This window comes from Micropterus salmoides, unplaced genomic scaffold (genome assembly GCF_014851395.1).
Source record: "Micropterus salmoides isolate LMB-PRFRI ecotype aquatic unplaced genomic scaffold, ASM1485139v1 Ms_hic_scaffold_12, whole genome shotgun sequence".
Lineage (NCBI taxonomy): Eukaryota > Metazoa > Chordata > Actinopteri > Centrarchiformes > Centrarchidae > Micropterus > Micropterus salmoides.
In genome coordinates, this window is record NW_024040263.1 from 6,825,691 (window position 1) to 6,850,602 (window position 24,912).

At 40.3% G+C, this 24,912-nt stretch overlaps 1 protein-coding gene across 5 annotated transcripts in view; it reads left to right on the forward strand.

The window, feature by feature from the left end:
* The window catches only part of fbxw7 (F-box and WD repeat domain containing 7), a 119,563-nt gene that overhangs the window by 37,153 nt on the left and 57,498 nt on the right, over positions 1 to 24,912 (forward strand). For 2 of the 5 annotated variants that reach the window (XM_038713105.1, XM_038713106.1), the window contains 3 exons: positions 3,939 to 4,178; positions 4,396 to 4,920; positions 20,369 to 20,410. In XM_038713105.1, coding sequence (XP_038569033.1) covers positions 4,008 to 4,178; positions 4,396 to 4,920; positions 20,369 to 20,410 — 738 coding nt within the window. In that variant the 5' untranslated portion in view covers positions 3,939 to 4,007. Of the gene's footprint in view, positions 1 to 3,938; positions 4,179 to 4,395; positions 4,921 to 16,346; positions 16,750 to 20,368; positions 20,411 to 24,912 lie in introns of those variants that run through there. The other 3 variants (XM_038713107.1, XM_038713108.1, XM_038713109.1) reach the window with 3 other exon arrangements.

Genomic DNA, 24,912 nt, shown 5'->3' on the forward strand with positions numbered 1-24,912 from the left:
TCCTCCTATTGCTCCTAATGCCATTTGCAAGAATCCACTGTTCCTGAGTCAAAACAACCAATCAGAGCCAGGAGGTGTCTATAATGCGGGGGCCAATCACTGCTCATGCAAACAATGCGCAGCTCCCCTCCTCGTGCATGCTCTCACTCAGTCAAGTTCAGTATCTTCATAAGTGCACGACTTCAGAGGTTTTGCAAACACAATGGCCGAGAAACGACTACCAGCAATGAAAGAACTGTCCATCCCTCCTTGCCATCAACAGTGTATAGTGTAAAACCTGTGTGTGACCGGGGTCTAAGTGAGATTCTTGCCGTGGTGAGTGTGTCCTATGAGGGATGAGGTTTTGCAGGCCAACTGGCTCCTTCTGCTGCCGTAGGAACATGTGGGTTTGGTGGGTGGGGCTTTGCAGAGTGCAGCAGAGAGATGCAGAAGGTTTTGCATCTTCTGTTCACTTGTTACCGACTGCTGCTTTGAGGATGGAACTGCTTTGCATGCTACCTACTCAGCCCACTACCACTTGGACCTGACAGATCCATGAGTCACACATCCCACTTACCTTTATTCACAAAAGCCTTTCTTGCCACTTAAATGTTGAGTCAGTGGAATAAAATGTGTATGTAAGTTGATTCACTTTTGAGTACTATAAATTGTGTGTTTCAGCGTGTTTCTTGGTTTCAGAATTCGTAGATACACATATTACTAAAAGACTAAAGCAAAGATGATACAATGCTACAAGATACAAGAGTTGTCTCCGAACTTTTGAATTTTTTACCTTCTAAAAGCCAGTTGTTCAGAAAAATCACAGACATCTGCAAGTGAATGTTTGGCACCTGCACTGTGAAACGATGGAAACATGACGTGATAATTATCGCAATATAATTTTCCTCAATAACAATATACTAAATGTTAAATATATCGTCAGTAAATATTTGCTTTAGTTCATTTGAATCACGGACAAATTAGCACTTAATTTTTTTTTTTTTTTATATTTATTTTGTTGAGAAAAAGAGGCCTGAAATTTTTTTTTCAAAGATGTTATTATGCTCATTTTCAGGTTCAAACTCCTGTTTAGGAGATACCAGAACAGGTTTACATAGTTTAATTTTCAAAAAACACCATATTTCATACTGCACATTGCTGCAGCTCCTCTTTTCACCCTGTGTTGAAGGCTTCGTTTTAGCTATGGAGTGATACATCTTGTCTCTAAATGATCTTTTGTTGGGAGTTGCACACACGCAGTTCTTAGTTAAAGACTACTAGCCAATCAGAAACAGAGAAGGGCGGGTATGACAAAAGATGGTAAACAGTTTTGATTCAGCTGTAGGCTACATGGACTGGAGCAAGAGTTTCAGAGTGGTGAGTTATTAATCTGTAACAAAAGTATTTTTCATCCATAAAGTTTTAACTGAGCTCTGTCTCTACATCACAGTAACAACTTCATGGCCGCTGGAGGGTAGCTAGTGTTTGGAAGGGAGATGAGAGGTGTGTGCTGCAGCTCAGTGTTTTTTTCATTGGTGTTCTTAAGGGGTGTGTCGGACTAGTCACTTGGCGAGCGTTATATGAGGCGCATTTAGCTTTCTTCCCTGTGACGTCACAAGGATGAAAGGGAAGCGGCTGAACTACAAACGAGCTGTTTTCAGGCAGTTCAGAGCAGAGTTTTCTGTGGGAGATTGGAACTCCCTTTGGGGTGGACTTTGGGCTCTTTCACTTTGCACAAAAAAGGTATATAACTCAATAAAGGAGAGGGGAAAAGCCAAAAAGCATAATACCACCTCTTTAACTAATCATATTTGTTGAAAACAGATTTTATCATAACAGTTTTGAATGTTCCACCTCAGATTTGTGAAGTGATCCACTGTTTGGCATCAAGTTCATTCTGACCATAAAGAAAAGTTTAACCACACAATTAACCATCTGGTTTCTTCAATTTTCACTTGAAAAAATCAGCCTTTAAAGTGGAAAGAAATGATTTGACATATATCTTGATAATAATCGATACCAAATCACAATAAATCGAGTATCGATAAAACAAATTTTACAGATTGTTAACACAGTGCAGAGTAAAAGTTTGGTGTTTGAACATCTCCACTCACAGTTAAGACGTTATGTATATAAGAGTTGTAATCACACAGTAATCTGAGTTTATGTATCTGATTTGCTATTTGGAGTGAAAAGCACAATCAGCGAATCCCTAGTTGTTGAATGTAACAGTGGGGTCAAATCTTCTCAACTGGCATGGCTGATGTTCAGACTGCACTTTCCTCACCCGTTGGCTATGGCAGAGGTCACTAATAGGCGGACCGCGGTCCCGATACAGACCCAGCCGCTGTCCTCTCCGGTCCCATTAGTATTGAGAATTACTACATCGTGACACAGCGTTTCTTTTTTTAACCCGCGCAGCTTTTCTAGTATTTGCTGTACTGGTTTAGCGGCCCAGGAAACTCACAGACCAATCGCATGTGCTCCAGTTGTCTCATGTGATGCTGCTCAGCCATTCAAATCTGTGCATTCCGATAAGCATTGCGAGTCTGCGAGTGAGATACACCGGAGACGTTTTGGAAACACACAGGGAGAGAGGAGGCGAAAGAGAAAAGAGATTTCACATGGCTTTTAATTAAGAATGTACAGATTCTTACATATACATTCTTCCCACGGGCTGTTCAAAACCAGAATACCTCTTATACCTCACATTTCTCACTGAACAAGAAAAAGTAGGAAAGTGGTAGCTCTATAAGAGGGAATGAAAGAGAAGGCATTACAACTGTTCATTTGTTAAGATGTGTTGAGTTTTTATTATAAAATTGGTTAAGACTACACTTCATAACTTTTTATTTATTTTTTTCTGAAATTAAGCATTTTATTTTACTTAAATTTAGAATATATTATAAGAGTAGTTATTATTTATTATCCCTCCTATTATCCCTCCAGTTTGATATGAAAACTGAATATTGTTGAAATATTGTCAGTTGTTGACTAAAAACATATGTTAATACAACTATATGTTATGGCACTGAATGATAACGCAACTAAGTCGTTAGGATGTTCTGGACCTTTGCTTCGGGAAATTTTCTCTAACTGGACCTCTTCGAATTCTAATTGAATACCCCAGGTCTATGGTTTGACTACATAGGAATGTGTTGCTGCATCATATTGTGCAGTCAGGTGCATGGAAATGTGAGGACATATGGACTGAAAGAAAGTTCAGCTCAAGAGAGTTGATGCTTTGATGGTGATAGATTAGCGCTATTGCTTTGAGTTGTCTGCCCTGCTGTGTCTGTGACACAGCGTCGAAAGGGAAAATCTGTCTCATTGTAGATAAAGCTCTGGTGTCTGTCTTTCAGTTCTACATATAGTTCGAGACATTTCAGAAGCAAGCGTTGTGACTTGTGTATTTAATCAGTAGGTTTGCCATCATAAACTGGTGAATGCATAGCAGCAACACAGCGGATTTAGAAGATAAACATGTCTTTCGTTTTTCCGACCTTGTAGACTACATAAATCTTATAGACAATTGTTGAACTCGCTTCTGGTACATTTAAGCCATGTTTTGCTTTTGTATTTGACAGATTGGACTTTTGTTTATTGGCTTTGTTGGATGCTGGAACACTAGTAGCTCTCAAGGCTGCCCATCCAACGCTGTGTGATCTGAAGCCAAACACAATCACTCCCACCTTTTTTCCTTGTCTGCTGCTGAGCAGCAGTAATGTTGCTCCAAGAGCAATGTTTAATTCAGGGGCAAGAATAGAAAATGAAGAAGCATTTTCGCACTTTTGTAGGAAAGAAAGCAATTAAGGATGCATTTTTTTGTGTATGTAATGATATCCAGTAATTCTTTCTCTTTAGCAGTTTGATTTATGCTTTTTAATGTGGACAGAAAAAAAACAATTATCATATGTTGATCATCTGTCTCTTATGTCCTTTTTTGTGTGTCACTGCAGAATGTCAAGCCCTTCTCCTCCTCAGACAGCCTAGCGAAGGTTCAGGAGGTAGCAAGCTGGCTTTTGGAAATGAACCAGGATCTGCTGTCGGGGGGCAGCAGCAGCAGGCGGAGTCGGGGGCCGGGGGGTCCGGCAGTGCGAGGTAACGCCTCCTCCACGGCCCGGGCACCTCAGCAGGCGGCAGAGGAGGGGGATGAGGATGAGCACATGAACCGGGTAGTAGAGGAGGAAGAGAGAAGAGTAAGGCCAACAGACATTCAACAAATTTTATTATAGGCACATGGAAGTGTTTGAAATATAGTATATAAGATGTATTGGATCAGATCAAGTCAAATAATTGTGGAAATTTGCTGTAGACCTGCGCTGTGCCAAGAAACTTTTAGGAAAGTAAGCTGTGCAGATAAAAGCGCAACAGATGGAAATTTTCATCATAATTTTTTTTGTGCAACCTTTTGAGGCGTCGCAGGTTGATGGAGAGAGAGAACAACCATGGGCGGCGAGTGAATCGGGAGCCAGCAACGGCCCTCGGGGAGAGGAGGAAGGGGAGGAAGACGAAGAGGGCCCTCCAAATGAAGTGAACGGAGGAGAGAAAGGAGCACGATGGGTGTGGGGGCCAGAGCAGAGGCGGCAGCGAGGCGAGGAGGAGGAGGAGGAGGATGAGGGAGAGGAGGAGAACAACAACAGCAGCAGTCATCAAGAGGAGGAGGAGGCGGAGGAGAGGACAGAGGGAGGGGAGGAGCAGGGAAGGGAGGAAGAGGAGAGGGAAGAGGGCGAGGAGGAAGAGGAGGAAGATGAGGACGAGGAAGAGATGGACCAAGACAGTGATGACTTTGAACATTCTGCAGATAGTGGGAGAGAGGAGGAAGAGGAGGAGGAGGAGGATGAGGAAGGGCTGCGGTCTCCCTCTCTCAGGAACAATGTGTCTGCCCCCAATAACAACCTGGACTCCAGTTGTACACACCAAAGCTCTTCCAACAAGAAGGTAAGCACAGCTGTTGTTTGTTGAGCTGTTTTCATTGGAACTACTGTGCCTTCTGAAGAAATAGTCCATATGTAAACACTTGACAGTGAGTTTCTGAGTTAACAGGGACTCTGGTTTCTGAATGAGAGTTTGCTGTTGAGGTTTAAAAATGTTGTTTTCAATACTATGGCCACTACAAACAAAATTGCTTTCACCTCATTTGCATTAGAGTAAAGGCAGATATTTAAGAGCCCCATGCCCAATACAACATGGCTAGATCCCCGCTAGACTTAAGACAGAAAATATGTAATTTAGGTGAACTGACCCTTTAGGGGGACTTCTGCAGCAGGCATAGGAGTTTCATCAGAAGTTGCCCACAGGCAGTGTTTGGTGATTATCACATTATTGCTGTGAGAACAATGTACTGCAATGTTAGAACATTGTTTATATTTAAAACAACAGCTCCCTCTCTTGGCATAAATATGTTACTGCACTGCACAGTCCCGCAGTGACCCGTTAACAGGCATTGACCAAATCTTCCTAGTGGAAGGATTAGGATATTAAAACAACATTATATATTTGACAAAGCACATACAGACAAATAGGTCAGCAGAGAAGATATCACTGCAGCTGAGAATTAAACAAAGACCTGGAGTGAGGAGCGCTTCAGAGTGGGAGGGGTGAAAGACATATATGTAGTTTTCTTTCTGCTCTGTCACATTTCCACTTGGTCATGTGACATTTGTTGCTGCTCTTCCCGTCTTGTCCTGATCCTATCACATTCTTTTCCAATCTTTTTGATCGCTCCTGAGTGAATGTTGAGGATTACAGGAACTTCAAAATCCTGGTTAAGTGAGTGCAAGAGGCAGAGTTTGTTAAAGTGATGCGTTAATGTATGGACACTCCCCATCTGAAGGCGACTGAAAACATGACGAATGTAGCCCCCCAACTTCTAAACAGTGGTCACCTATATCTTTTTATGGAATGTGTTTGTCCTGTTGGGGGTTGGTCTCTTCCACGGTGACAGTGCCCCCATCCACAGGTCGTTACAAAATGGTATGTAAATCATATGCTATGATCTTCACAGTTACCAGATTTCAACCAAACTGAACTTCTATGGAGATGATGGACTGATCATGCTCCACCCCCAACATCAAACTAGAAGGGAATATCTTTTGGAAGAATAGTGTCAGCCTTAGCCCCATCCGTCTGCTGCGTGATAAAAACAGTTCTCAAGTTGCAGCTCTGTTCTGTGATCTAAATAAAGCTGGTCGCCGGTGGTTACCTGGAAAGGAAGCATATTTGCAACTTAAAACTTCAGATGGTTCACCCAGATGGTTAGAAGGAGTCTTTGAGCATCCTGGAAGTGCCTCCAAATCAATGGAAAGTGTTGTTAAATGACCTTCTGGGTTTTTCCAGCATCAACATGAGTATTTGCATTTCAGGGATACTGATGCTTTCAACTGTGAGTCAAATATAACACTGAGGCTAGTAGAATCCATCCCAAGTAGACTTGAGGCTGTCAAGGCAGCTCAGTGTGGTCACTGGACGTGAAGATAAGAGCTGAAACATATCACAACATTTTGAATGGAAAAATCATATATAGCACGTCACACTGCTTTCATCAGTGCCAAAACTCAAGCAAATGCACAGAAGAGGCACCGGATAAATCCTGAATTACAACAATGATCACCAGTGTCAATTAAGCAGCCGCACTGCATAGTTACAACTGCAAAATGCCTGGATAAACCAATTAACAATGATCACAATCACAAGTAAAAAATGCATAGTCTTTCTTTGCATCTTGTTTCACCAATTTAATCACACGCTGAATTCCAGCGCCATTTAGTTTGTGCAAATTTTGACAGAGGAGTAACAGCACAGTATGAAATAATTATAGCTTAACAGTCTCGCTGTAAATACTTCATTCATGTGTAGAGTGTAGAGATGCCTGTTTGAGGACACGTTAGAACTCCAAGCACGTTCATGCCTCACTATTTAATCGCTGAGTGAAACGGAGTAGATCTTGGTGTTCAGGAGACACGTGTAAGATGTGTCAGATCTTTCCTCAGCGACAGAACTAATCTGCTCGGTTCAGAAGGCTTACGACTGTTAGAGAGGTCTTCACAACACCTGTATTTAAAGGAGGAGAGTGCAGCAAGATGCTATCTAGAAGCTAGGGATGACATTCATAATTTTCAGTGTGTTGGCAGCACACTGACATAGATTTTGACAAGAGCAAACAAATAAAATAAAGGCCTGACATACCTTAATATTGGCTGATGACTCATTTGTCATATCTGTATATATGAAACCCCAAAAAATGATTACGACAATCCTTCGTGACCTTTAAAGACTAACTACCCGTGCAATTGTGCATGTGTCATTGTCATTCTCTTGCTAAATCTGTATTTGCACCCCCTTAATCAAGTATTTCTCCCGTTTTAGTTTTGACCTTTATCCACATTATAGTTTTTTGTTTCCAAAGTAATACTATTGGCATAAATTTGTATTATGTGTAATTTAACAATGCTCAAAAGAAAAATGTTTTATACTATCATGTTGTACATTCTCCTTAATGCACCAGAGATAATACACGCATCTCAATAGACAGTAGTGACTAAAGCCGTGACAGATTTATCATCAGCACTGTGGTCTCATGATCAGTATGCTGCTCCTTCTGACAACAGTTTATTGCTGTTGAAGAACTTGTGCCTCCGTTTCCTGTATTATGTCATACCTGTGGTCTCAATAAAGAGCGACATGACAACTGCATGTCATATTATGTGGGTCTGAGCCTTTGATGGAAATGTTACCCTTGCTTTTATTGGCATCAGTGTAGCAGTTAGTCTCTATCTGACACAGCTGTCAGATAGGTTTGTCAGACTCTTAGTCACTGTAGTGGGACAGCTGGCTTTGATGTTGAACATATACATTTTTTTTAGCTGTAGGTCTCGTATGCTTGGAATTAGGAATGGTGTAGAAAGAGCAGATCGACATTTAGCTTTAGCCCAGGTAAGAAATGTAAAACTCTGTAAATAGATTTTACATTTCATTGTTGCAAAAGTCAGATGTATTTATTATTTATGTACTGTAGCTGTCTTTGGGAGGGTTGTTGTGTTCTGATTGGTTAGAAAACTAAAATAACTTAGGAAACATCACTTTATGCTTTTATTTTTGTTAGATCTGTCCCTTGATTTCTGTGTGTGCAAATGAATTAAGACCTTTGAGGCTTCCAAAAAGCATAGGTTTTCAAAGTGCTGTACAGAATAGAAACAGAAAATAGGGATTGGTGAAAAGGTACTCGACTAATAATAATAAAACAGTTGTATGTAATGTGAAAGTGGCCAGATCAGCTTAGATTTGAAAAAATATTCTGCCATTGTGAAATAACTGTATTCCAAATTTTAAGGTCTGCAAATGTACTATGTGTCCTATAGTTTTGAGTAGTGAGACAGCAGGGCTGCAACTAATGATTATTTTCATTACTGATAATTTCCTGGATTAATTAGAAAAAAGTGTTTTGTTTCATTCAACCAAAACCTAATGATATATTTAGATTACAATCATATCCAGCAGAGAAAAGCAGAAAATCCTAACAAATGATTAACTGAAACTAGGTCATATTCTTCATTTTTGCTTTATAAGCGAATTCAGTGAGGTCTAATTTGTGTCAGTTTTGGAGTCCTTGATGTAAAAAAGTTTGAGACCACTGATATAAATAACCAAATCAATTAATTTGTGCCTTTTATCCGTACTTCGATTTGTTACTCAGAATTACCAGTAGCTGCTTTCAATTAATGAGCTGCTCATTAGTGTGCAAATTAGTGTATGATGATAATCCTATCATCATACACTAATTTAAACATGTGTTCCCGGATTCCAGGTGCTGTTGACTCAGGACACCAGAAATGCTTCACCTCCTCTTCTTACTTGACACTCTTGTCTTTTGACCTCATGCCAGCAGGGTGATACTCTGGGTCATGCTCTTCATTTAACCTTTTAAATTCTTAAAAGCCTCATGAATTAGCATTTAAATCACATATTAACATCCCTGCAAAGATATTCCTGAGCTGAATCAAAAATTCATTCGGTTTACATTTTGAGCAGATGTCTTTCTGTTCAAAGGTACTAAAAAGAGCATGCATCACATGTGTTTAATGACAGGATATATGGTGTTGGGTTATCATGAGGCTTGCAGCCGTTGGGCTGAAGCAGGTGTTGATAACTGCATATTGTGCCACATACATACATAAGGTTATTTGACATTAGCTGATGGGGGGGAAAATGTTTAGGGTTATTTAAGGTAAGTGTTAAAGGTTATAACAAAATGATCTGAGGAGTCGAGTGTGTGTGTATATATATATATATATATATATATATATATATATATATATATATATATATATATATATATATATATATATATATATATATATATATATACACACACTCGACTCCTCAGATCATAAGTATAATTCCAACCCTAATGGAAATTACTTCGACTTCTTAGATTCTTTCATAGATTTTAAAAAGAAGAAACAACATTTGTAATATTTATAATGACCACATACTGTGATTTAATATTCAGAGGGGAAAAGTGTCGTACAGTATCTGAAGTTTGAAACTAGCTAATATATAGACCATTGAAACAGACCTACTACTATTGTAGCTACTTAGATTTTAAACCTTTTATACTGCTCAGCTTCAGACAAAATGACACGCAAGCTTGAAACTAACATTTTTCACAGATTTTTTACATAGAAATTTTTAAAAATATAACTTTGCTAACCATAGCCACATCTCCTAAAAGTCTTTAAAATTGAATTAAGTTATATTAATCTGATTAACTTTTTTTAAAATACGTGATAAGAATAAACAGGGGCATATTGTGCCCATTTTAGGCTCCCTACAGTACACTGCTGCCTGTCCATCTTGGAATTAATTTTAACATATCACTCATTACTAATGGCATTACTAAGGCATTAAGCGATCATACAGGATTAGAAGTCTTATAATGACTCATCACAGACCTTTGGTGGCAAATGGTTCTGCAGAGCTACGATAAGGCAAAGTGGGAGGGCACGATGTGGTCTGAGTTCACTGACGGAGTATAACATTGACATCAACGCTGGCTGAATATAGCATTTATCTATCTAGATTTAAAGAATATAGGAAAATTTTAATTTTGCTGATATGTTGCGTACATTTTGTCTTGACTAAACAACTAATTACTGTACTTTTTCATCGTCGCACTACAGCCATCGTCACAGCGCATACGGTGGTCCGTCACACTACCCTCTCCTTCGGTAGACGCCCCATTGCACTTCACGCATACAGGCTTCTGTCACAACTCCCGCCAATTGTACTTCTCCCATCTCAGGGTGCTCCCACCCACTAGTGCTTCACCCATCTCTGGGGTCCCTCACACACACAGGGGTCCACCAACCCTGGGGGTCCCTCGTACGCATCACACACTGGGTACGCCTCCGACAATTTCACGGCAAGCCATCCCACTTCACAGCACATACTCAACCGTAGTGACGGTGGTCCGTCACACTCTGTATCAGCCATAGTTGCTCAAATGTCCTTGTTCCTTCTTTTTTTATCCGTCTTATCAGATTTTCAAAGCTGCCCATATGAAAATGGATGGCTTTGTGAATAGTAGGTGAAAGGACATTTAAAGAGAGAGGACAACCCCTCATTCTAGAGCTTGTGGGTTAATGGGTTTGGGGACACTGAAATGTGCAAGGTTGAAATAATATGTTTTCGTTCCTGGCGTTCCTTCTCTGTTGCTACAGCCATAGAAAAAGTAAGCTTCATGGCATTGAGCAGTATGTCTCTGAACTGTAGGAAAAATTAACTGCACCTTCAACTTGTGACGTTAACGGCACTGCAGAATGTTCAACATGTGAGAAGTTTTCATGTGTTACTGTTTTAGATGGGAATGAGCAGCTAAACTGTTTTACTGTAGCAAACTTCGACAATTTGAAGTACAGTCAGTGAAACACTTTGTTTTCATTCATTGCAATTAATTAAATGTTTTCCCAAAGAAAAGGCAGCCTGCTTATTGTAGGTGGCGGTTCCCACACACTGGCTTTGTCACATAGACAGACATGAGCCAGAAAGGACTAGTGTTTTCATCCTCCCACAGGATAGCAACTAGTATGAGTTGCTACTAATATATATTGACGACAATTTGTTTGAATTTGAAATTTCGTCATTATATACTAATAATAATAAAAAGTAATTGCTAGGGTATCGCCCCCCCCCCCCCCCAAAAAAAAACACTTCGAAAATGAACCAGGTCTCCAAATTAGTGAGAATCTGCATGTGGGGTGAAAGAGGGAGTTGTTCAGTTATTACATGTGTGTGCCCACCACTTTTGCACGCTCAGCATGTTTTTTTTGTCAGCAGCCTTTTCAGCTTTAGAAGGTATTGACAAAGAAACGTGGGCCAAAAGGATTTGCCCCTCCATAGAGCATACAGTTACATTATACTTGCAGATTGTCTGTGCAGCGGCAATCATGCTTGGGAAGCAGAGCCTGGTTAATGCTTGTTGTGAAGGAGTGGATCAGGTTTAGTTCTGGATGCTAAAATTGTGCAGCTCTAATTTGCATTACAGACTTAATGTTCTTGCAAAAAATTCTTGGTTGTGTTATTCATAAGGTTCAGTAGCATTTGGGGATTATGTTGTTACCACAATAGTGTCATGAAACTTCTTGTGAAAACCTGCCTTTGACCGGCGATTGTTGTATTGGGGGATTTTGCAGCGCAGCATTGTTGTCCCAGTCTTTGACACCAGAGGGAGGCAGTGGTCTTGAACTCATGTGCAAACAATAATCCATGAGCCACACACAGGTTGTGGGTGTATGTTGCAGCTGTGTTCAGACCGCACCACAGGCTTTTACCTAGTAATGAACTTGTAGCCTCTCTCACATGGACACTGTCTGGCAGTATGTGAAAGAGAGTTCATGCATTTGTTTTCTCTAATGATGCCTCTGTTGTTTGGCAGAGGTTGTACCGTCATTGCTTGCGAATGTAGAGACAGTGCGGGGTTGAATAGGGTGACAACGATGAATTATTTTTATTTTTTTAGAGAACAAGAAAATCCCAATTTTTTCTCTAGAAACCTTCACTTCACTCACATCTACTATATGGATATTTAAATGTAAAAAACCACGCCCCGCTGCCTATTGGGTAATACACTGCATAACCCATTACCATTTCAGACCGTGCACTTAAATGGTTTCATCCCTTATAAATTATAATGACGATCACTGCCTGACATAAGGGCCTGTTAAGAATATGTTCTATTTATGATATTTCATCTTATTGAGTCTATAAAAGTATCTTCTATCCACTAAAAGTCACCACACGCTCGCCAGAGCTGTCTAATAAATGATATTTTTACAACATTATTGTACCAGTATACAAACACATGAGTCTCTTCTGTACTTGAACTGAACTGCTCCTTGCAGGTTTGACCTGCAGAATTCGTTTCCTTGATGGCTTTGTTTGACTTTGAGATTCAATGTTAATATCTTTACTGTATACTGGACAGGCAATGCTTACAGTGTGCCCCTTCCACAGGGCCTTCATTTGCTGCCGTACCCTGTCATCTCAGTTGCTCTAAAAAGCTGGGATTTGTAAGTGTACCAAGTTACTACAAGCCAGTCACTCTTGATCTCTGGCACTCCAACAGTCTTGCTCTCACTCAATCAGGGATTTCAAACTCATTGACCATTGATGGAAATTAATACCCGCAACCCACCAAATGTGGCCAAATGTTGGAAGGCTACCTGCCACATTGGCGATTAAATATAATCGGCATAAAATTTCTATTTGACAGTAATTGGCAGCAGACCAGCGTTCTTGTTGGTTGTTTGTCGCACTTAAATTGGTTCCCGATGCACCAAGGTATCTAAAATTGTGTAACACACGGATTAGAGGCGTTCATAGGTTGGTGTTTATGTTCTTTTCATGTTACTCTTGTTTGATTGGTATAGATTTGTAAGGGGTGGCCGTTTGTAAGGGGACAGGCGACAGGTGTCGGGAGGGGAGAGTGAGAGTGTAGCCCCTATCTTATGGAGATCAGCGCGGAAAGAATATCCGCATTTATGTCGCATTCGCTTATTCATACTGAACAAAAGTTAGCAGCATTGTCCCGTGTGAAAAGGCTTTAGTCCCGCAACCATGTATGCTTTCACATAGCAGCCCGGTTTTACAGGAAGCAGCGGCGTGCCGCAGCACGTTGGCTGCGGCTTTTCACAAACAGATCGTTCCGTCTTTTTGTCTCTTGTCTGTCACCAACTTTCCCTGCTCAGAGGCAGATAAAATCTGCTCCATACCTTTCAAAGTGCAGCAAGCTGGCAGATTGGCGCAATACCCCTGTGAAATAAGGTAGCGTGAAAGCTGCTAGTGTTAGGAGCTAATTACAGGTTACTAAGTTGTACTAGGAGTGTTTTTAGTTTTTAGTTGGGTAGTTGGCAGTCCAGTCAGTGTCTGACACTGTCAGATCTTCTCATGGTCCTGCTGTCCTCCCCAGAGGTCAAGGAGAATGATCTATAGGCTGTATAAAAATATTTATACCACAAAAGCTGTGATGCTGTGGCACCAGGACTCTGTCAGAACTAGCAGGCCGGAAGAGGGTGATTGCAGAAAGTAATAAAGCATGAGAAGAGTTAGCAGTGATAAGATTTAAGACGAATGATTAATAAGCATCTTACTGTTATGTTTTAAGTACATTTAATATAATTTTGCTTCAAATTTCACTCTGACCTCTTCTTTAAGTTTGTATGTGTCATAATACCTTATTATCTCAATGAAAAGGACAGAAATAAATGTATATGTAACACAAAAGGCATTTTATTATTTTGGCGGGTAAAAAATATGTTTGGCCGGTGGATTTTTTTCATCCACCAGCCACCTTGGCAGGTGACCCAAAAAGTAAATTTTCACCCCTGCCAGGCAGTAATGCTGGCACACAGCAGATATTTGCCCCTTTATTAGCTTTCTTAGTGTACTTTATAGTCAAGTTAAGAGCTTGTACAATAGTAATGTTGTGACCAATTATTAAGAGTTTTTTTGCAGCCAGTGGGTTTATTGCATTGATCCTCTACTTCTTGGATTACGGGTCGACATGTTTCTATCTACCCTTTGTAGGTTCATTCTCCTAAAGTCCTCACAACACAGTATCTGCCTTATCACTTGAGGACATAACACTAGCTGCTTTTCTACTGCACAAATTTAGAACATACAAATGTGGGAACTTTTTCCTCCAGGAACTTTACTCCCCTTTTCCACCGGAGAAATCTCTTAGGTTTTGGTTTGAGTTTCTTGGTCATGGGAAAGAAACAGAAATACAATCAAAACATTGTTGAAGTTCCTTTACATGTTATTTCCTGGATCATTTAGTGGAAAATGATGTATGTTTAAGCAAAATATTATTCCAAGCATTGGGGACAAGTATCACTGAGGATCCAAGGATAAATATGTTGTCACAGACTGGAACAGTGTGTCTGTCACGTAGCTTTATAGCCTAAGATTAGTCTGAAAGCTCAAGTAACCTCTACAAGGCCTGGGGCATGTTAGAAACAAGCATTCGTTCACAAGTGCCACATTCGTTATTTAATGTTGCATGTGGATTATTGAAATACAATCCTATGAATATCCACTCTGTCTCTCATTCATTTTTGTTGAAGCCTGCGCAATGGACAAATTCAAACATAATAACATATTTTGTTTCCTATTTTGCTGTTATCACTGGCCAACTCCGGTGGACTCACAGGTCAGAGTTCACCTTTTTTCAACGTCGGGCCGAGTAGATGTACCCCATCAACCAATAGGAACACTGAGGCAGCTGTGTTTGTAAATCGAGAAATACATATTTTACTCTGTTTTATCACCATGTTTTATTACATTACGACACTACCAGACTACAAACTGACACGTTGCCCTCGTACACTGTTTATATTTTGCAATTGCTATTTGCTGTTATATCTATTACCTGCATAAGAGTGATGACATCAAATCATTGTTCAGTGTATGGGGCGAGTTTGTTAAACAGAAAGGTAATGTGGAAAAAATCAGTGAAAGACAGTTTCACACAATATATTTACAACAATGAATCTTTCGAGTCTCATTAAATGTTTGGAAACCAATTCTGGTTGTTTGAGAGTTAAAGGTTGCAAACTGAAAGTTTTGCCTTGCACTGGTAATATCAAAATGTGGTACTTTGCCTTTGAAGAAGCAGAAAGGAAAAATAAGGAAAGACTGCACTAAACGGGTGAAATCACTAATTGGGTTGGCCGAACGTTCAGTCAGAGGGCGCTCTCTCACAGACAGCCTCTGCTGTTAGTTCAGCAGGGACAACTGGCTGAACAGCTGCCAATAAGGCGCCAACTTGCTCCAGTTTTGCTGAACATACTGTAAAAACTTTGGGCGTTGGTCAGTCACAAACACTCAATGGTGTCCAACTGCTAGCCTGGTGTGTCAGGGCCCTCAGTCTACTCTGATAGATGTTCTGGCACTGTAATCCTCCTCAAACAATGGTGGATGTGAGAATAGAAGCGAGTTTAAGCCCTGTAGGTCTTTCTGTTACCATGTGTTCAGACACACAGGGAAGGTTGTCGCTTGCCATTCGCTCAGTCTGTAGATTTATACATATTTTATCGTCAGCTGTTTTCTGCTGCATATTCATTCACTGTGGGAATCTGCATATATGCCATATATAACATTTTTTCAGTGCCCTGCTGTTGTAACACTTGTTGCATCTACACACCTTCATACCTCTGATGTTAGCACCTTGTTGTGTAACAGGGTTTCATTGAAAAAGACAGATATACTGCTGCTCCTTCTCTCTTAAACACACTTGAACAGACCTAAAAGTCCATCCCTCTTGACACTTGGTCAAGTGAATCCCTGTTTAAGTGCGTGTGTCACACATACTAACATTGAACTACTGTGTGATCGTCTCCTGAAATATCCTCAGCCTCTTTGCTGACACAGACAGTTACTGACATTCCTGAACACCTTGGTTCATGGAAGAGGCAGAGAAAGTTAGCATATAACAAATCCTACCTTCAACACTTGCATTGACAAATGTGGTTGAGACAAGGATATAGTAATCTGTTGTTCTGTTGTATGCTGACAGTTTTCATGGGGTAAAGTTCACTGAACTCAGTGATGATGTAGGCCACTAAGTTGGGAGGACCAGAGGGGGGTCAGAGAATGACCACAATGAGGAAGCTCCCTGGACACGTGTGCTGCGTCGGACGACTGCTGGTACACATTCCACCAACGAGGGGTCATGAGAGCAGATTCCACGGTGCCTGTCTGAGAGGGGAGAGGCTGAGTTGGTCCATCCTCTTTTCAGGCCCTGACTGCAGCTGCTCTGCCTGGCTTGGTCGCAGCAGTGACCTCACACCCCAGAGATATTTTAAAGGGTGCCAGTCAGCAGGGAGATGAGTTCAGAGTAGGTAGGTGCAGAGACTCAGTGAGCAATGTATTGATAAGGTCACACAAGGAAGATAAATTCAGTTAGGAAAAGTTATCTGCTTGCAACAATAGTCGCCCAGCTTTTAAAGCTCCTTCTGGGATATGATCCATTAGACCTTTTTTGCAATGCTGCGGCATTGCCCTATTCCCCGTTTCTCGTCTGGTGCTCGGAGAAAGATGCCAAATGTTGCCTGTGGGAAAGAGAAGACTTTGCACGTCCCGCTTGAGAGCAAGCCACTGGACCTGGCAGACCCAAAGGACGTTGCCACGGAACCGTTATACCCTCAGAAAGTACTCAAGATATTTAGCATCAACATCATTGCTCAGGGTTTGCCCTTCTGTCGCAAGCGGGTGAGTATTGTATGTATTAGGCCAGTCATATGGTTTGGGTTCGATTAAGTCACAGAACCTGAAAATGTCAAAGGTTATCCTACACTCTCACCCCCCTTCACCTCGGTTGTTGTTGCTGTTGATCAAAATGGCAAATCAAAATTTAAGCTACTTGGTTACTTTCATTTCTGTTTTTATAAAAAAAATTCTTTGTTACTTTTGGACATTTACCACAGAATTAACTTTTTTTGAGTTATGCTGAATAAAAAAAAATCAGTCAAGTTAATGTAAAGTTAGACCCCCACTAAAAATTTGCAGTCAGCTCTTGTTTTGTTTTGAGAATAAAAAGACAAGAGCTGACAATTGAGCAGAGTTAATGACTTCTTTGAACTTGAATATGAATTGAAATTTTAAGAATAAATTAGGGTACTTGTTGTAATATGAGATAGATAAGTTCTTTTGTCAGATGTACTTAAGTAGTTTCTACACGCTCATAGCTAGAAAGTTCGCTTGCCATAGCTCCACCCATGGCAGATGGCGCACACCAACATATAACCTTAAAAAGGCCGTCGCCAATGAGCCTATTTTTAGGTTATGTTTTTAGATGAAGGGATATATGCATTATTTGGGGAGAAAATAGACAAAATGCATTCTTCTGTTGTTGTTCGTGTCATAATTATTAGAATTTGTATGGTAAATATTATGCAAATATCTTAAATATTTAGATTCATCAATAATTTGGTTAATTATAGATTGCCTTAAAGGCGTTTATACACCGTATGCAAATGAAATAAAGTGAAGGAGTTGTAACCGTCTGACTTATAATGGATGGTGATTTAATGTAAATCAATTGTTCATTCCAGCTTTAGCAAATTTTGACTTGGCTGTTTTATTAATGGTATGGTTGCATTAGAATATAATGCTAATGCTTAAAGATAATTCTTCTAATATGTCAGTTGAAGGCAGAAGGAGCTCCAAAATATCAGCGCTCTCTAACCGTGACATTAGTAATTTCTTCCTCTTTGACAGCACATTAGGTTGCCTGGTTGACTGCAGATGATTTATTTTCCACATACAAAACAAACCAACATTCACTCAAGTAGATTTTAGTTTTGGTGAATTTAAATGTAAAAGCACGAAGTATTTTGGTCTCCCCAGCTGTTAGCAAGGATTGTATACTTACTAACCAAATTTAGCAAGTACTTTGATTACAAGTAATTTGACAAATACATTTTAAACAAGTTTAAACATTAAACTGAGAACATCTTAGCAAAGGGATGCCAGCTGTTTTTGTACGGCTGCATTTCACCTCTGAATTACTGTGGTGCTGACAGCGTTTCCTTAATGTCATCAGTGTTTAGAAAAATAGACAGTTAAAAATACCAACCTCAAATCAGTCAAAATAGAAATAATAATAATAATAATAAAATAGAAATAAGAGATGTCACAGTGACTAGGGAGTGTCAGCTTGTGCTTTTTCCTTTCTTGGTTTTCTCTGATCAAAGCTGGCTGCTTTTTGAGACAAAGCCTCTATTATGGTGATTTAGTTTAAATTTGTGGTGTTAATGCAGTAGTTAAACAGTAGGTTCAAGTGATATGCTGAGACAGACTTGCAGCATGAGACGTCTTTAGTTTACCCAGGCACAGGCTTTAAATTGTCCAGTCAAATCGTTGCAAGGTGAGAAAGAAAGGTCGACAAAGAGTGAGCCATTGTGTTACACTTCCTTTGACACGATGTTATGTATCTCAACACCCTTTTTATAGCATGAAATAACATTTATTAACATATTTAACACTTGCATCATGCAACATGCGTCAGTGTGATAAGAACTATCTGAAATGATGGAAACCATCTTTAGAAAGAATTTATTTGATGTGTACTTAGGTTTTTTAGTTTGGCCTATTTCTCATCCGCTGACATAGGAAGGGTGGGGTTTACGACCTAAAATGCAGCCAGCCACCAGGGGGCGATCAGGGTGTTTTGGCTTCATTTTTGGGGAGCTGTCATGTCGTCCATCTTTTATCAGTCAATAGTGAGCATGTAAGCATGCTGATACCGTAAGCATGCAGTTCCGCCCCATAGAGCCTCTAGCATGGCAGCTGTAGACTCTTGTCAATTTATGTGGTAATATGATGGTAGCAGAGACACTGACTCATTTGTAACATACCTAATAATATTTTAAATGACAGGCCCCACACTCATCAAGGTTAACATACTTTACAGTATAGTTTCATCCTCAGTCATGAAGCTCTAGACTGAAGAAAAGGAACTTTAGCTTGAAGGTGGTTTACAGAGTCTGTTAGCTGTTAGGATTATCTCAATGGAAGGTCCCACAAAACCAGTCCATGAGGTTGTTGGTCCAGAGCAGGAAGCAACGTAGGCTCTGCTGTGTATGTGGCAGCTGTCTCCAGCGAATGGCATAGCTGGGATTTCCCACGGTCTCTGCAGTATGGTACAACTCAATAAGCCGCCTGAAACTGAAAATGTCTTCAGATAGAACAAGCCATACTATGAAATACATATTTTGTATTCGTCAACTTTCTATATTCTTGCTTGTATGGTTACTATTGGAATACTTTTTTTTCTTTTATTCCAGTAACTTATTCTAGTTAAAATAATAATTTGGCTATGGACGTGGGAGCTTTCTATGAGGCAGTTTCTCACATCTATAACTAGAGAGATCTACATTGGTCTTAAAACTTATCATATTGTCCTGATAAAAATAGTCTTGGGTTAAATTTCTAATTAAAAAGTGCCCAGGGGCAGCCACTGTATTTCCGGCAGCCAGAATGGGCATCCAGCTGTTGCAGGAGATAGCGATCAAGATATATAAACATTCACAGCAGGACATTTTAGTTGCAGTATTACTTTCCTCACCCACCGCACCCTGCGCTGCAGGCCTGTTGAGTAAGGTGATCTGGACTTGCCCATAGCAGCTATGTCTGTATCAACAACTATCAGCAAGATGCATATGCTGCTTGAGCAGGTGGTGTTGGTGTGTTGCAACTTTCTTCAGCGAGTTTGACTACAGCCTCTGGGTGACCTGTTGGTTTGTCTATAGACACGTTTATTAGTGCCACATACTACTGTAATCCTTTTTTAAATTTTTTTTTATCTGGTTAAGGTTTGTTAGATTCATTTGTTGGCTTTTTCCAGTCTGTCAGTATAAGACTGAACTGCAGTTACACTTAAAGCCCATCGGTCTGACATCCATATGTGTCCATGCAGGGACGCTTGTTGCATGTCTTTCCCCTGTTACTTCAGTTCTGACTGTCAGCTGGCGAAGACAGGATGCTGTATTTAAAAAAGAGATTTCTCAGTTAATTAGTAAGATTTTATACTGCTTTTATGTTAATTATGAATCATGCTATGATGCTAACCCATAATGACACGTGTAGTACCAAGAAGCCATCTGTCACTATTTGATTGTACTATTTTTTTTTTTTTTTTTATCATCTATTTTTGAGAACATATGCCTGGATACACTGAGGACATTCGTATTCACTTTCAATTCACGTTGTCTACCCCCTGCCTGTTACGTGACATCTAGGGCGACATGATACTGCTCCTGATCCTGCTACTACCGTGTCAGATGATCTGCGGCTCAAGTGTTATTTGTCTTTTCTATTCATATTTCAGAACCAACTGTTTTCCATCCCCAAAACCTTGAAAGCGCTTCAGGTAATTCAATGTTTGGATTGTGCTTAGTTAAGTTTAGCTTCACAGTAATCACCCTGCCTTCGCTGCTTTTTCTTTTGTGTCTCATATCTTTAGTTGTTTTGCACAGATGCAACCTGTTGACACAACCAGTCGGTGTTTTGTGATTATTTGTGCACATTTGTAAATACTACAATGCCATTTGAGTGCTAGAATTGAGTAGCTTGTCAAAAGAAATAACAAAACAGTGTTATCCTTTATCAGTAAACTGAGTAACCTGAAAGGAATATTAGCTGAAAAAACTATTACACAAGCAACATAGATTTTAGAATAAGAGTGCAAATGAAACATAGCCACAGCAGGAACATGAACAGCAACCACCACAGGAAAACTATATTTGTGAAAGCCAACAAACGCCTGAATAAAATACTAAAAGTCTTGTAAATACATGCAGATCTCTATGTTGCTTCTTCATTCTTCTTCATTGTTCAGTAGCAGTCAGCGTTTCACTTCAGATAAGCTACCTGCCCTGGAGGAGCGGCTGTCTTTTGTAATGTTGGTCTCTGTAGATAAAAGTAACGCTCCCCCTGACAGTATCATGCTGCACAGTCACTCGGTCCTTTTAACCATTTTTTCTGCTTCTTTTGGGGGGGGGGGATAGCCAAACATCGAATATTGTGTTTGACAGGACAAGAAGTTAATTAATCTTTTGAAGTTTTTAGCTTTCTCCCATTACTGATGCAATACATTGTAACAACCTGGAGTGAAGTTACTGTGAAGCTTCAGTATTATCCCTGAAAAACTAGAAAATCATACTGCTGGTTAATTTCTCATTTCTCTATCCACAGGCTTGTTGTAAACTCCATATTGTTGGGTTTTAGACTGTATGTCAGAAGAAAGACATTTGAAGACATCATATTGCACTTTAGGACATTGTGATTGTGTATTTTCACTATAATAAAAAATACCGTTAGTTGTAGCCCTACTTTAGAGACTGAACATATGTGTTAATCAAACAGGTTGCTGGGGAGTGTTCATGTTTTAACTCTCCAACCATACTTTGCTTGCAACAAAGTCATCGCATAACATTGGTGCATTTGAGCAAATTTGTTGAACACAGACTTCCGACATGAGTCAATGATTGAAAGGCGGCTGCTTCCGTCCACTGGACTTCAAGCCCTTCTCTCTGTCCTGAAGTAAGGACCACACCAGAGTACACTGCAGGAGTTTAGATTCCATTGCCCTTGGGCTCCAAATAACACAGAGGGGAGGAAGGCATCTGCTGTTGGCTATTCTGAGAAGCAGGCCCATTCCAGGGAGCACACAGATCCAGTCAGCAAGCTACCCAGCACCCAGATCAGCCAAACACTTCTGTTTATCCCTGATTTCAGTGGAGACTCATAACAAATGCTGTGATTATTTTGTTGAAACTACTACTACTTTGAGTGAAATATAGCTAGCTGTGCCCTCCTATTGTTCTCTTCTAAAAATGTTATGCATTTTTATATAATGTGTTCCAATAATATTGCGACAACATATTGGAAAATGTATACTCAAGATGCACTCAAGATGGTTGGGATTTAAAAAGCCTTTAATATCTCATAGCTATTTAGTCTTAGTAACCGTTAAACACATGCCTATACCTTTCAGCCCTAATGCTTTTTATCACCACCATCTTGAGTACCTCAGATTTCTTCAACTATTCTAAAATGTATGTATATTTTAAAATTGCGATAACCTTCTGTTCAAACAGCTTTTCTCTGATAATTAATGGCAGAGCGGTGTTTGCATTTTGACATTACACGTGATCGGTGAACTGAAGCCTGATCTAAATACCGCTTAGGTTCAAGCACGGGGTGTGATACTGTTGTGGTGCTTTACATACAGAGCATACTGGATGGCGATGTGCTCCCACCTGCCGCAGGGCTGCCTGAAGGCATGGACATTTCCCACACTGTTCGATTGGAGCTTTTGTTTAGGAAAGTGTCACAGCTTCTAAACACCGTAAATGATTGATCTCAGTTGTGCTGCATTGCGCACAAATTTTGACACATAATTCAACACTGATGGACACATTCAATAGACTTGAATCTGTATAAACCATCTGGGTAACCCCCTCTTGAGGTTCAGGTGTGGTTGTTGTTTTTTTTATTTCTTACCTCACACTAAATCTGCTGAGATGTCCTTTTAAAAATTAAGTGACCACACTTGAGATGCATGGTGTTTTAAAGGAATCTCTAAGCTGCCAACTATATAACCACATGTTCTTTTCCCCACAAAACAAAATTCACAATTCATGGAACTGTTCTCTGATGGGTTCACTGCGTTAATTCAAAAGCAACCAATATAGCTTAATCTCACTTGGGTGGCAGACTAGCAGGAGAGACCTGCTAGAATTGTGGGCCGTTCACAAATACGGGCTCAAACGTTGGGACAGCGACAGGCTGGTATTTATTGTGAACGGGACCTGCTGTTGCCCCCTGAGCAATAGAGATTTAAAAGGCAACCCAGCTGCACTGCAGGGGAAGTTGAGAAAAGCTCAACTTTATACAAATATCCTCTGACACAATGTGAGTAACAAATAGGCGAGAGCCAATTGTGCTCGTTTTAATACCTGTAGAAACAAAAACACAGAGTTGTTTACTACTCCGCTCCACTAATGGAGTGGGGATTGCTTCCAGGACAGACACCACAGTGCCAATCAGTCTTGCCTGCTTGGGCATCATTGTTGGACTAAAAAAGTTTCAACAGCACAAACCGCAAAGTGTAAATAAGGCTGTGGAGGTATTCTGTACTCAGGGAAACAGACTGTGCAACAGATAATGAACTACTTCCTCATGTGAAGTATCATACTCACATTGTAACATACCCACAGAGCTTCAGAGTTATTAGAGGCCAGAAACTGCCTACTACTTTATATCTGTATGTGCTTGCAGCGTATGGCAGCTGCTTTTTACCAAGTCGGCAAATAGTTTTATTGGTCATTTTGCCATCTGTGGTGTAAAATAGAAATTTCCAGACACTGCTTCTCAGATGCTTCAGTGTTGTGATTGTCCATTCAGTGCAGCTTTTCTTACTAGTGTCCCGCTATATTATTATTTATTCATTTATTTTACTGATAGGTCAAGTTGATCGCGCCCTCTGCTGGACCACAAGGCAAACTACTTTTAAACGGGCTGTTGCTCTTACAGACTGGAAATTTTGATTTCAAACAGGTTATTACAGCTCAAATATTAAATGTTTTTACATGTTCGAATAGGAGTTTGAATTTTCAATAAAAAGTGACAGCCCTACCTCAAAGTGCAGCAGGCTCCTACATTGGTGCCTCGTGCAAAACATTGAAAAACTTTTATTGTTTCCTTTTTTAATGACTGAAAAAAAGGGTTCTGTCATGTCCTGTACTTCTGTACAATAATCTGAATTTTGGTACATTTGAATTAAAATCTGAATCTGCCAGCTGGTTGGATGTTTTGTTTATGTTTCCAGGCACCTGTCAATCAAATGGGATCACACCCACATGGTCCCGACGAAGCAGAATAGTTGAGTTTATTTAATGTTGCAGAGGAAAAAGTGTGCTGATACTGCTCAGGCTCCAGATCTTACTGCCTATGTAACGCCGTGTATGTATGTGTTGACTTAAGTGGGCAAAGTCCATATAACATAAACGCTCCATACTGATAAGTTGTCTTTGTCTGTAAGTCAAAGGCTGTACCCATGGTTTTGGGTCTTTGGTGTAATTTTGTCTCTGTTTGGCCGCTCCACCAGACTTGGCCTCCAAAAATGTGAGGCGTGAATCACTGTGTCTGGTCCTTTTGGCCCTGTCTTAGTATCTGCTTTTATCAGCGCTGACCTTCAACAAGCCGCCCATGTGCCTTTCAAAGTGTCCTGCGCGCTATAATCTGGTCATCAGTGAAGACAGCCCGTGAATGGATAGCTGACTGTAACTGATGCAGCCGTCTGCATAGTTTGTCTAATCTGTGTATGAACCCTGCTGTCTGAGTCACAGTGTGTAGTCTCCCTGCTTTTGATGTGCGCTTCTGTTGTACTGCAGTGCCGTCTGGAAACTTGTTGCAGTCTTTGCAGCATTTGTACAGACAAAAAACCTTGAGCTTGCCTCCTCTTAGTATTCACCTGCCGGCGACAGAGTAGCTCTTTATTACTTTAACGGCAGAAAGACGAGGTTTTGTAGGTGAATGTATGCATGTGCATACCTTAGCTGGTGTGACAGAGGTCTGTTGTTCAGAGGTTAAGCAGAAATTCAAATACATGCTCAGCAACAAGGAGATTACACCCTCTGTTGAATGCAGGGTCTGTAACAGGGCAAGACAATCACAAAGCTTTTGAGAAGGGAGGGGAAAGGATAGAAAAGAGGAAGAATGCAACTTAATAATATTGCACTCATACAGGGTGGTTCTGCTGGTGTTGTCGCAGTATTTTTGGTATTTCTTTAAACGTTCGAAGCCCTTCTTACAAACCATAAAACACCTTATCTTTCAGTATCTCTTAAAATCTCAAACTAGCCGAAA